Genomic DNA, 13,225 nt, shown 5'->3' with positions numbered 1-13,225 from the left:
CCCTGAGCTCCACCTCCCTTTCCAACCTGGGTAGAGCACGCCATCTCCAAGGCTTTGGGCTTTGGCTCCTCTGCCCTGTCTCCTCCAGCTCCTGCTCATTCAGTACCTGTCTGTCCACACGATAGTCACATTGTAGGGGACCCGGCACCATCTCTGGCTTCTCCATTGACAGGTCCTGAGAAGCCAATAAGGCCTGTGTGTCCCTAGGCCTGGGGTCAACATAGTAAAAATAATATTTATCATTTCTTAAAGCAAGGATGAAAAATGATGAATACAGGGAAGCATGAGAAGGCTTATGTGAACTGATGCAAAGTCACATGAGCAGAACTAGGAAAGAAATACACACAACGTAAAGGAACAATCACCAGGACCTTTTAATGACCAAGCTTGGCCCCCAGGGATGAATGACAAGAAGGCATCTCTCCTCCCCTCCCCTCTCCCCTCCCGCCCACACGTCTCTACCCTTCTTTGCAGAAAGAGGGACTGAACACTCTAGGGGACATCCCACTCCTTGGATGTGCTGGCTTGGCTATTTGTCTGTTTTATTCTTTCTTATAAGGGAAGACTCTCACTAGGAGGGGAGGGGAAAGGAGGGGTCAAGCATATGATGGAAAATGTAAAAGAGGATATAAAAACAAAAAATAATAAAATTATCTTAAAATAATTCACTTTAAAGTTGACAAAGTCCTTAATCCCCATAAAGTTAGGTAATGCTTAGTTTTTGTCTCTGTACAAAGAGACCACAGTATGGTGTCCTTCACAGAGGAAGCAGCTGATCAATGCTTATTAAATTGAACTGAATTCCCCTTGAGGGAGACAGATTAAGGATTACATTCCCATTTTAAAGATGAGGAAACTGAGGCTCCGGAAGGTAAGTGACTTTGCCAGGATTACAGACCTAACAAGAAAAAAGCTAGGACTAGAATCTTAGTCTCCTGCATCCAAGACTAAGGGTCTGAGCAGCTGGGGGTGCAGGACACAGAGGGCCTGCTGTGACCCTGGGCAAGTCATTTAACTTCTGTTGCCTCAGTTCCCTCATCTGTAAAAAAAAAAATAAAAGGATAATAATCACATTTACCTTGAAAGGTACTGGTGAGGATACAGTGCTCTATGACCCCTTGAAGTGCTACATTCTACCATAAGATTACAGTCCCCTGTCCCCCACCCCTCCCCCTGGGACAGGGGGAAGAGTGCTGAGTCAGCAGAGTAATCAAGCCCTTCCCAATCCACCCTCACCACCCCTCCACTCTGCCTCTCCTGCAGAGCCCTGGAAACACAATCACTGCCTTTAACTCAGGCCCTTCCTCCCAGGCCCTGTCAGGGAGAACCCCAGCTGATCCCAGGGGTGTAAACTCCAGATTTCCCTCCCAGCCACCTGCCCACGCCCACCCCCACGCCGGTCTTCTTGGCCCAGTTCAGACACGGACTTTGGCTAGGATGGGGCTTCCTTTTGAACAAAGTCCTCGACAGACAGTAGGATGAGCTGCTTCTCTGAATCCCTGACCCACTGCTGGCCATACCCCTTCTTTCCCATTTTCTCCAGGCTTGGCCGAGTCCCTCGTGCCTCAACTACTTTTTATCAGTTGTGCTCCATAATCTTCTGCTCCACAGTCCCACCTCTCAATTCCTAGCCCACACCTCAAATACCAACTGTGCCCTCTCCTCAGCCATATCCCTCAACCTTTCCCCTCTGCTCCCAGGTACAACTGTAAGCCTGCATACCTAACCTTGTGCCCAGTCTTCAGCTGTGTCCCAAGTCTTCTGAAAAGATCTCCACTCCCCTTGGACACTAACCATACAGGGGCAATGCCCCATCTCTCTAATCCAAGTGTGTCAGCTAGAGGACAGGGGCCACAGGAACCCAGCAACCTTTTCTGTGCCCAGTCCTTTAAAGAAGGCAAGGACCCAGAGAGGAAGAACTGATGTAGCTGCCAGGAGCGGTCTGCCATGCAGGAGGCTTTCCCTGCCCATACCCTGGATAGGTGGGCAAGAGAACCCCAAGAGCACCATCTCCTTCTTACCCTGATCTAAGTCTGAGCTCTAAGGAGGCTAAGCGCCATGGGGGAGGAGCAGGGATGCCACATCCCCGTGTGAACTGGAGCCCAAGATAGATGACAGCAAGGTCGAGCACAGGCTCATCTCACCTGAGAAGGGGAGGTCCTGCTAGATGACCCTGGCACAGAGGCTGAGCATAGGCTCCTGAGTATTAGGTGCATGCAGACACTCCAAAGGCTCTGTGATCACTCCTCTCGGCAGCTGAGAGGAAGGGCCCAAGGGCCCGGGAGAGAGATCTTTGAATCCCTCGTCCCAACCCCTGCTACGTGAGTCATTCTCATTCTTAAAGGGCCCCAAGCTCCTTGACCATGCCCCAACTCAGGTGGAAGAGGTGAGCAAAGAGAGAGACCTAGATCCCTCCCTCTCCCACTCCTCCCCCATGTTGAGGAATCCTTGGAACCAAATGGAGCAAATTCCTCTCCAGGAAGGGATTATTCCCATTATTTCATCACTGTGCCTGAACTACTGCATTTACCTCCTAGCTGGGCTGCCCAACTCTAGTGTCTCCCTTCCAATCCATTCTGGACAGCCTGCTGAAGTCACCTTCCTGACCTCATCACTTGCATCTTTGGTTACCTTCAGTGGTTCCCTTCTACCTACACGATAAAACCCACACTCCGCAGGCAAGCAGTCAAGACTTCACAAAGGTACCAAGTAACTTCTCCATCTTTACTTCATACTATTTCCATCACATGCTTTCTATGCAAACTAGGCTCCCACCCCTACAGGCAGCACTCTCTAAACCTAGAATATCCTGGGTACCCCTAGTCACCAGTCATACCCTCAGGGATCCAAGAACACACAGGTGCCAAGGAGAGTCTGAATGCTCATTTCCCCTGCTCCATTCATCACCCCATGATGAGGGGAAGGGGAGCTGTGTCCCCTGCCAGGAAGTTTACCAAAGCTGCACCAAGGAAGAAGGGAGAGGCAGCCACAGCAACACCTGGAGCCCCCAAACCACTTGGTCGTCCCTGCTGCTCAGACTGGGAGGAATTGGGACAAGGAGAAAGGGAAGAATACTCTTCCTATACAAGAAAAACTTGGGGGAGAGGGGAATGTGGGGAGCAAGGTTTCTCTAGAGGCGGAGATTTCCTGAAGGTTAAGGGTTGGGAAGGGCCTGACCCACAGCTTCCTATCAGAGATACCCAGAAACCTGCCAGGTCTCAACTATCAAGAACTTTATCAGGCACTGTCATTATCACTCCCTGGCTTATAATTAGCCATTTGGGATTAAGGTTCCCCAGAGAATACAAGAATCGGGGGAAGAGGAAAACATCAGTGACTCACATTACGTGTTTAAGGGCCCATAGCCCTCTCACAGACCAAGGCCAGCTGGGGGGGATAGAAGGTGAAAAGTAGCCTGGGTTCTACCCTTCAGTACCTCCCACTGCTACTCTAGTAGCCTAACAATGAATCTTTGGGGGCCCCACCCTATCTCCACCCCCACCTTCAATTAAAGAGAGGAGAACAGAGGAAAACTAGAGAGGGGAGGATAGATGGATGGATCTCTCCCTTTGGTCTTCACCCTCCACGTCACTGACCTCTCCAGCCTTCCTCACTCTCAGTCTCTTCTGACATCCCACTTCCTTCAATCACCCCTAGCTTCCATGGCCAAAGTCTGGCCCACTAGAATTTCAATTCAATTCAACCAAAATGTATAAGCTGCATATTAACATCCTGCATGCAGTGCTGTGGGGAATGTAAGAGACCCTGTCCCCAAGGGAAGCACATTCTACTCTGGAAGGGAAATATGTTTCATCAGCCTAAAGGTGAGGGTGAGGAGAAAGAGCATCCCAGACATGAGTACCACAGGAGACAGAATATAACGGTTAGGACACAGTGAAGAGTAAATGATTGGGGGGCTGGCGACTGCAGGGCTGCAACCATCACACAGAGGTTCTCTGAATGTAGAGAACGCACTTTTAGGTTCAATCTGCATTGCCAACATTTTTCTCCAACACTTACTTTCTCAAGTCTAGAAAAAAGGGAGGTGGGCACCTATGTATTGTGTTATACAGCTCTGGGTTGACATTTCATGGCAAAAGAAAAAGTCCACATCAGCCTACCAAGTGGCTAACCTCTCTTACTTAACTTATTTGAGAGGCTGAACAACTGGGACAAGATGATATGGGGAAGAATATGTTAACTCTGGGGTCTCAGGAGTTATTCTAATCGGGATGTTTTCTCTGTAGTTAATCGCATCAGAGTATCCCGGTGGGGCAAGAGATCTTTTCAGACAGTGGGGGCTTTCTTCAAGATAGAATCAGTGGGCTCACCTTTCTGTCTGTCTCCATATAATCCTGTGGCTGTTTCCCTGCTCTAAGATTACTTTGTTTTCTGGAGAAAAGCTACTTCTCCCAAACTCAACAGTACACAAGTCTGATCCATTTCCTCTACAACTGCACCTGAGCCTCTATAGCTGTTTACAAGGATTTGAAAACCAGTGTGTGGAAAATAGATGATACTGGTTCTTCTTTTCTGCCTGCCCAGAGGGCAGAAGGAGGCACTGTGTGTCCAAGTGGCAGAGAGGCAGACTTCAGCTTAGGCAAAGCCTCCTCAAAGGCAGCCTTATACAAAAGTGAAATGACTATCACCCCTGGAAAGCTTCCTGTTCAAGCAAAGATTTGGAACAGAAAGTTTGCACACCTTGAAGATTCTTGCAAAAGCTCAGTTAGCTAGGTAGGCAGACAGACAGATGTGGACTGGGTGGGGGATGGCAGGTAGAGCATCATTAAATGCTTACTTCCTGCTAAGTCCTAGAGATACAAATGCAGGGAGGCAAGACAGTCCCTGCCCTGAGGAATTTAAATTCTAACATATAAATCGAACCTGGAAGCTTGGGGAGAGGAAGGTAAGTGTGTGAAAGAAGACAGGGCCAAGTCTTACCTGTCAGAATCAAGGCAGAGTCCAGGTTATCAGTGTCTGAACAAAGACAACAAGGAGCGGGCCAAGACATTGCTTGGAAATCTAAAATAAGGACTCTGAATTTTATCCTAAAGACTTCAAACACAGCATTAGGAAGATTATTTTGGAAATGCTGGGTTTGCCTTTCACATAGTGGTGCTTAATTAATATTTTACTATTAGATGATTTGCTATGAGTTGATTTCAGACGACTGAGTCAAAATAAAATGAAACACAAGTAAAAAAAATTTATTTTATCAAATATGTGAAGGATTAGAAAGAGGAGGCAGGGAGCCCCGTTAGGAAGTTATTACTATAGTCCAGATAAGAAGTGAATAAGGGCCCAAACCGGTACGGTGGTGATGAGTGTATAGAATGGGATGGTGGAGGATACATGGATGGGGAAGAAGACAAAGAAACAGGAGAATCAACAATGACCGAAGTCTCTAATTTAGGTAGTGTCTCAAGGGAATTAAGAATGTTTGGGAGGAAGGCTGGGTTTGGTGGAGAAAGATGATGAGCTCAGGTGTGGGTTGAGTTGAAGAGGCTGGAGGCACATGAAGAGGGAAACGTTTTGAAACTGATGATGTAAAGCTGAAGTTCTGGAGTTCACGGCACAGCGGACAATGAGGAAGTCAAGAAAACTCATCTTCATGAGTTCAAACCTGGCCTCAGACACTTACTAGCAGTGTGACCCTGGGAAAGTCACTTAACCTTCTTTGCCTCGGCTTCCTCATCTGCAATATGACCCAGAGAAGGAAATGGCAAACTACTCCAGCATCTTTGCCAAGAAAATCCCAAATGGAGTCATGGAGAGTTGAACATAACTGAAAGAAGACTGAACAATCTAGAGTTCAGAACTAGCCCCAGCCTACCTTTCCAGTCTTCTTACACCTGAGCCCTGACTCTTCAATCCAGGGACATTCAACATCCTTCCTGCTGTTCCACAACCTAGATATTTCATCTCTCAGTTCTGAACAATTTCTCCTGCTGTCCCCCATGTCCCTCCTCTTCTCTGCCTCCTGACTTCTCTGGCTTCCTTCAAGTCCCAGTTAAAATCCCATCTTCTAGATGAGATTCTAAAGAGACTTCTTGGAAGCCTTTCCAATCTCTCTTAATCCTAATGCCCTCCCTCTGTGAATTATTTCTTATTTATCTTGCATAGGCTTGTTTGTCCATATTTGTCTGCCTGCTGCTCCCTCGCTTCATGAGGACAGGATTGTCTTTTGCCTCTCTTTGTATCTCCAGTACTTCACATGATGCATTTCACATAGTAAGCTCTTAATAAATGACTGGGCTGCAGGCAGGTAACCAATAGCTGGATACATAGAAATAGGAGTCATCAGCATAGACTTCACAACTTGAACCCATGGAAGTTGATGAGATCATCAAGGTACAGAGCACACAAAGCAGGGGCTCAGGACTAGTCTGATGGGACATTTGGGAGGCAGGAGTCGACAAAGGAAAGGTCCAATAGAAAAGGGGGTAATCAGGAGACAGCAGCATCAAAGAAAGCCAACTTAGGAGTACCAAGGGGAAGGGGATGACAAAAGAGTAACAGCCCCTGTCCTCCATTCTTACATAGGAGACCACATGCAAATTTCTGGCATGTAGATGTAACAGAAATAAGGTGATCTTGGGGGAGAAGGCAAGGGCAGCTAGGAGGACCAGCAAAGGCTTCATACAGAGGGTGGCCCTTATGCTAAATCTTGAAAGAAACCAGGAAATCCGAGAGTCAGAGAGGAGGAGGGAGTGCATTCCAGGCACTGGTCTGGGAAGCAGCAAGAGAGGGAACAGAAGTTCTGTAGAAGCCTCTGATAAATACAAAACAGGAGATGGGAGATAGAGAAGCCTCTGTGTGTGAGACAGCAAGGACAGCCTAGATGAATTGCAGAGTGCATAGAGGAAAGCAACATGTAAAAAGGTGGAAAAGCTAGGTTAGGAAGAGCTCTAAACGCCAAAGACAGAAGCTTGTACTTGATCATAGCAGCAATAGGGAGCCCCTGGAGTTTACTGGGGGAGGGGTGTGTGACATGGTCAGAGCAATACTGTAGAGAAATCATTTTGCCAGCTATGAAAAGGATAGAGTGGAATGGGAAAAGGCCTGAAGCAAGGAGACCAATTAACAAATTATTCCAGTAGTCCAGGAGGGAGGTGATGAGGGCCTGAACTAGGATTGTGGCCATGTGAGTAGAGAGGAGACATGTAAGATTATTTGGAGAGAGAAATAATATTTGGTAACTGACTTGACATGTTTTCAAGAATATGAAAACCAGCTGTGTGAAAAAATGGGTGACACTTGTTCTGTTCTGCTTGCCCAAAGGGCAGCAACAGGTACAGTGCATCCAAGGGCACAGACGCAGACTTCAGCTTGGGCAAAGGCTCCTCAAAGGCAGACGCAGACAAAAGTGAAATGACTAGGAATTCTCCAACACTGGAAAGCTTCCTCTTCAAGCACAGCTTTGGAATAGAAAGCTTCCAGCTCAGAGATTTCTGTGAAGGCGAAGCTAGCTAGGAAGACAGACAGACAGATATAGGTTATTTGGACACAGAAACAATAATATTTAGCAACGATTTGATGTCTGGGGTGAGGGTGAAGAGCTCAGGATGACATCAAGGTTGCAAATCAGGGCAACGGAAAGGATCGTAGGGTCTTCTGTTGAAAATGAGAAGAGCTACGAGTGTTGGAGAAAGCTTTGGGACATGTTGAGTATGAGATGCTTATAGCACATCCAGCTTGAGGTGTCACACAGACAGTTGGGGAACAGAGATTAGAGCTTGGGAGAGATATTTGGGTTCCAGGAGTTATCTGCATATAGATAATGATTAAAGCCACAGGAGCAGATCTGCTCCCTAAGTGAGAGAGGAAGGGTATTGGAGCATACCCACAATTAGGGAGCATGACATGGATGAAAAACCAGCAAAGGGGATTGGCAAAGACAGGAAGAGAGCCCCAAGAAAGCAGGGCCACAAAAATCCAGGAGGAGAAGATGGCTAACATCATCAAATGCTGCAGAGAACTCAAAAAGACTGAAACTCTAGAAAAGGCCATTAGATTAGGTAATCAAGACACCACTGGTAATTTTGGAAGGTAGATTTCATGGAAGAAATGCTGTCAAAACTAGACTTTAAAGGATGTGCAAAAGTTCAACAGGAGATTGGTGGGGGGAGGAAGGCAGAGGGCACTCCAGGTATAGGGAATGGCATGAACAAAGACAGAGCCTGGGAAGTCTAGGACATATTAGTGTAACAGAGAAGTCCAACTGGTCTGAGGGTAAAGTATATGGCAGAAATACTGTGAAATAAGGCTAGAAAGGTAGGTTGACTCTGGTGGAACCTTGAGCCAGACCAAAGAATTTGAATTTTATCCTACAGGAAACAGGGAATCACTGAAATTTTCTGACCAGAGGAGTAATGAGTTCAGACCAGTGAATGATGAGGACGATGCCTCCAGGAGTTTGTAGAGGATGGACTGAAGAGGGAAAGAAGATGGAGAGACCAGGTAGGAGCTAATGATTAGGAGAGAGTACCAGCAAGGAGGAGCTAATGATGACAATAGCACCTTTCCTTCCTACAGCCCTTCACAACTTCCAAATCACTTTCCTTACAACAAGCTTACAACACTAAGATATTGGCAAAGGGGATGGGATAGATGGTGGGAGATGTACTTGAAGGCCTAAGAGCCAGGCCCATCTTTTAACATTAATAACGAACAATTATCAGTTGTGTGACTTTGAACAAGTCCTTTCCCCTCCTGAAGCCTCAATTTTCCCATAAGTAAAACAGGGATAACGACACGCTACCCACATCATCTCATCATTTTGAAGAAGATGTTTGTGAAGGTGGTCACCTTTAGAAATATAAATTATTTACTTGTTTTTTCACTCATGTCCAATTTTTCATGACCCCATTTGGGGTTTCTTAGCAGAGACACTGGAGTGGTCTGCCATTTCCTTCTCCAATTCATTTTACAGATGAGGAAACAGAGGCAAAAAGGGTTAAGTGACTTGTCCAGAGTCACACAGTTAGTAGGTGTCCGAGGCTGGATTTGAACTCAGGTTTTCCGACTCTAGACCTGGCACCTGCTACCTGCCCCTAAACTCTCATCCTCAAAATAAAAATGACTTAACTGACATTCATATAGCACTTTAAATGTAATGTGATTTACACACTTTATCTCACTTGAACCTCAACAGCCCTCTGAAAGATTACCCCCATTTTACAGACAGTATGAGTCTCGAGATTTGAACCCAAGGCCAGCACTTTTTTCACTATGCCACATTCTCACCCATTCCCAAGTTTCCATTCTCTGCTCCTGTGACCCAACTCTAGCCTTTATAAAACTTGCCTTTACCCTAGAGCTCTTTCTCTGATGCTCCAATTTGGTCTTCTCCTGAAGACATCTTATCCCTCACCATCTTCTCCATTACCAGTCAGTACTCTTCTCATGTCCTTCAATACTCTGAGCCAGGAAGAGAAGTGGGCATGCTCCTTGCTCCCCCTCCCTGGGCCCTCACTACTACCACTCCCAGACCCCACACCGCACCCCTGCCCTGCTATCATTACTCAGGATCCTGTTGTCTTTTGAAGTTCATTCCATTCAGATCGCTCTCTCCCATCCCTGACACTGCCATCTACTGAATTCCAGTTCGATTTCCAATCATCCCCAAGTGGTCTTTGGCCCCTAGTTCAGACTTCCTTTTCTCCTGCCACTCTCTTCAGAGACTTCAGTATCTAATTTGAAGACCCTTCTAACTCCCTGGCCTCTCCCTCCTTGGCTCCTCTGACATCCACTCTAAGTCAGCCACCAAGAGAAATGGTCCCACTTCAGATCTCACCTGTGCCATGAAAATGGTTCAGTTTCTATGAATTTTCAATTCTGAAATTCTCCTCTCTAATCAAAACCTTCTGTCCTTCTACTTCTCCTATTGCCTCACTCCTCTTAAACTGGTTCTTTCTTTTCACTAGAACCTCCAATCCCTCACTTCTCCCCTGTTCTCCCAGTCCCCCACTCCTGATATGACCCAACATTCTTCCCTTCAGTCCTCACCCCATAATTAGCCATTTCTACAAGACACTGCCTCTACCCTTGCCTCATATTTCTGCCATTCATGCCTGGCTAATCCTTAATCCTGAGTTACTCCCACCATCTGTTCCTCCCATGGGGCTGAAGTCTATAAGAGAAAATCATTAAGCTTTGCAAACTGAGTCTTACCACAGACTTCTTATCTAATCATAAACAGAGTTTCACTGCTGGACGGCAATCTTTTTATTCTTTCCTGATTGATTTTTTTAATCATACCCTCTGGCATCTGACACTAATAAGTACCCTTTGCTCCTAGATACTCTCTCACGTCTGGATTTTTGTGACACTGCTCTCTTGGCCCTCCTCTTACCCTCTCACCACACCCCAGTTTCTTTTGCTGAATCATCATTCACAGCATGCCCCTGTGTATGTACCCTAACATTTTCCACAGAAGGTAAGATTCTGAATCTACTCTTCTCTCAAGTTTCTTCCTGTGGTGTCAAATTCAAATAAAAACAGATCCCTGAAACCTCATTTTTGACTTAGAAAACCACGAATTGACATTATCTATGTTGTATTACATTTCTATTTCTTTTGTTAAACACTCTGGGTTTTGGTGGGCCATGAGTCTGACATCTCGGACATAAACTACCAATCACCTCCCCAACACACACACACACACACACACACACACACACACACACACACACACACACATTCATTCTCCCTCTCTCCTTAGTTCTAATCTCTGAGAAAGGTGGTCCTTAGTGCAGACTCTACAGTCAAATGACTGGGGTTTGAATTTTGCCTTAGGTAACTTCCTTCCTAGGAGACCTTGTAGGTAGAACACTGGGCTTTATGAAGTCTTGAGTTCGAATCTGCCCTCCGACACTACTTGTCAAAGTATTTAACTTCTGCCTGCCTCAGTTTTCTCTAATAGCACTTATCATGTTGTTGTGAGGATCAAATGAGATCTAAGTGTAGTGGCATAGTATCTGGAACACAGCAGGCACTTAATATTTGTTCCCTTTCTTGCCCTCCACCTTAAACTCTTCTCTGGGCCTCAATCTCCTCATTTCTAAAATGATGAGACTGGATTACATGATCTCTAAAGTTCCTCCCAGTTCTAGATCTCAAGATCCTGGGATCTTCACTGAGCTCCTCCTCACAATTTATCAATCAACCAACAAGCATTTTTTAAGTACCCATAAGTCTGGGACTGGGCTAGACTCTGGGTATGATTTCACTTCTCATTTCCTTTCCCAACTATTTCCTCTTGAGACTTAAATTTCTCCTTATCCACTGGCTCCTTCCCTGCCAGGTACAAATTCACCCAGTTTCCCCAATCCTTAAAAGAAAACAGACGTTCATTTGACCTTGCCACCCCTTCACCCTATTTCCTTCTCTTTCTCATCCCTTTGTGAAGGCCAACCCCCACACCTGGAATGGACCCCATCTGAACTGCCCCCCCCCCCAAGCCCAAGTTTTCTGCAAGGTTCAGGTGCCACATCCTATGTGAAAAAAGCCTTTCCTGAACCCCCTGCTCTTAGCGCTTTTTATTTACTCTTCTGTGGCTATGTTGTATCCCTTCTCCCCAAATGCAAGCTCTTTGTGGGTAGAAACTGTTTACTTTGTTGTCTATGTATCTCCAGTGTCTAGCACAGTGCCTTGAACACAGTAGATACTCAGGAAATTCCAAAACTGAACTTCATTCCTCCAGCCCATGGGGCTTTCTCCTCTCCGGAGCTTCTTGGGTCCCTAGAGTCTATGGCTCAACATCAATCCTTAACTGATTCTTCCTTGATCCTCTAAGAGCTCTGTCATCGGGAGATAGGAGCCCAGGGAGAGAAGAGACTAGGTAGGCCTAGCCCAGTGTCAGGCCACATGCTGATGACTCTGCTTAAATGATTTGGTGGCTAATAGGGGTATACAGCTGGTGAGGAAACAGCTGAGACTCCCAATGGGAAGAGACTCTGGAGTCCACTGGCAGATCAATAATGGACCAAAGGTCCATCAAAGATGGGCCCAGAGACCACAGAATCACTGAGTCCAACCTGTTTCCTGACCAGGAATCCCTTACTACCTACCATATAGCCAAGTGGTGGCCATGGAGCCTTTGCCTGAGGATCTCAAGTAACAGGGAACCTCCCACCTAAGGGGCAGCCCAGTCCACTTTGGAATAGCCCCTTAAAGTAACAGAAACCTGCTTCTCTGGAGCTTCCTTTCACTGATCCTAATTCTGTCCTCCAAGACCAAGCAGAACAAGTCTAATTCCCCTTCCCTGGGACAACCCTTCAAATTCACATTTATATTCAAGTTTCACCACAAGCACAGGGCACTGTGCTGAGGGCTGGAAGTTAGGCAAGTGATCCTGGGGGGTGCGGGCAAAGGGAATCCAGGGCAGAACCAGGAGATGCTTGGGTCTGGAACAAGGAAGGGGGGGCTGGCCAGGGGACCCACCCTCCTGTGTCTCCCCAAGGAGACCCCATCAGCACGGGGTCCCAGAAGCACAGCAGCCCCTGCTCTCTTGTCTCCGTCCCTCTCCACCCTGCAACAAGGTTCCCCCCCCACAGACAATTCACACAAGCCTGAACATCTCGAGGCCTGGATTGGGCCTGCCTCCCACATGATACCCCCAAATCAGGACCACAGACTTGGGGGGAGGGAACCACAGGAAAGGCACAGGGGAGGAGTTTGGGAAAGCCTGGAGAAAAAAAAAAATCAAGCGGGCAGTCAAAGGTCAGGCTTAAGGTCAAGGGTCAGGAGATGGGGACACCGCAAACCGCCCTTCCCCCCCTCCCCCGCCCCCCAAGTGGGCTGGGATCGAAGGTTAGGATGGGAATCCGAGAAAGTGGGCAGGGGTCAAAGGCCAGGGTCTGGGTTATCAGAGTTGAGGATGTGAAGTCAAAAATCCAGATAGCAGGGCTGGGGTCAGCTGGGGTCAGAGGTGTGCTAATCAATACTGGGGAGAAGGCAGGAATCAAGTCGCGGGTCCAGGGGGGAGGGGAGGTCGGCTCGGGGTCAAAGTTCAAGTTTAGGGGCTAGCGGGTCAGAAGCCAAGTCACGTGGAAGTCGGACCTAGAAAGATGAGTGCAGCGGGACCCAGAGGGCTGCACCGGCTCCTCAGGCACCACTCACCCGGGCGGCTCCGGCGGCCCCATGACTGGGCGAGGTCCGGGTCCAAGGTTCAGAGAGGCCTCCGCCGGCTCCGATTCACTCGGGCTCCTCGCCTGCCACGGCG

At 47.3% G+C, this 13,225-nt stretch overlaps 1 protein-coding gene across 4 annotated transcripts in view; it reads right to left on the bottom strand.

Annotated features, from left to right (window-relative positions):
* SLC26A6 (solute carrier family 26 member 6) overlaps nt 1–13,225 on the bottom strand; it is a 25,335-nt gene extending 12,110 nt beyond the window's left edge. For 3 of the 4 annotated variants that reach the window (XR_011976706.1, XM_072651882.1, XM_072651904.1), the window contains exons 1-2: nt 13,123–13,225; nt 27–209 (exon numbers count right to left, since the gene is read on the bottom strand). Coding sequence is in view for 3 of the 4 variants with exons in the window: in XM_072651882.1 (XP_072507983.1) it covers nt 27–209; nt 13,123–13,145 (206 nt within the window). In the remaining variant the exon portion in view is untranslated. Of the gene's footprint in view, nt 1–26; nt 210–2,144; nt 5,121–13,122 lie in introns of those variants that run through there. The other variant, XM_072651894.1, reaches the window with a different exon arrangement.

This window comes from Notamacropus eugenii, chromosome 1 (genome assembly GCF_028372415.1).
Source record: "Notamacropus eugenii isolate mMacEug1 chromosome 1, mMacEug1.pri_v2, whole genome shotgun sequence".
NCBI lineage: Eukaryota > Metazoa > Chordata > Mammalia > Diprotodontia > Macropodidae > Notamacropus > Notamacropus eugenii.
The sequence above is the reverse complement of the archived record's forward strand: the minus strand, read 5'-3'. Positions and strand labels throughout refer to the sequence as shown.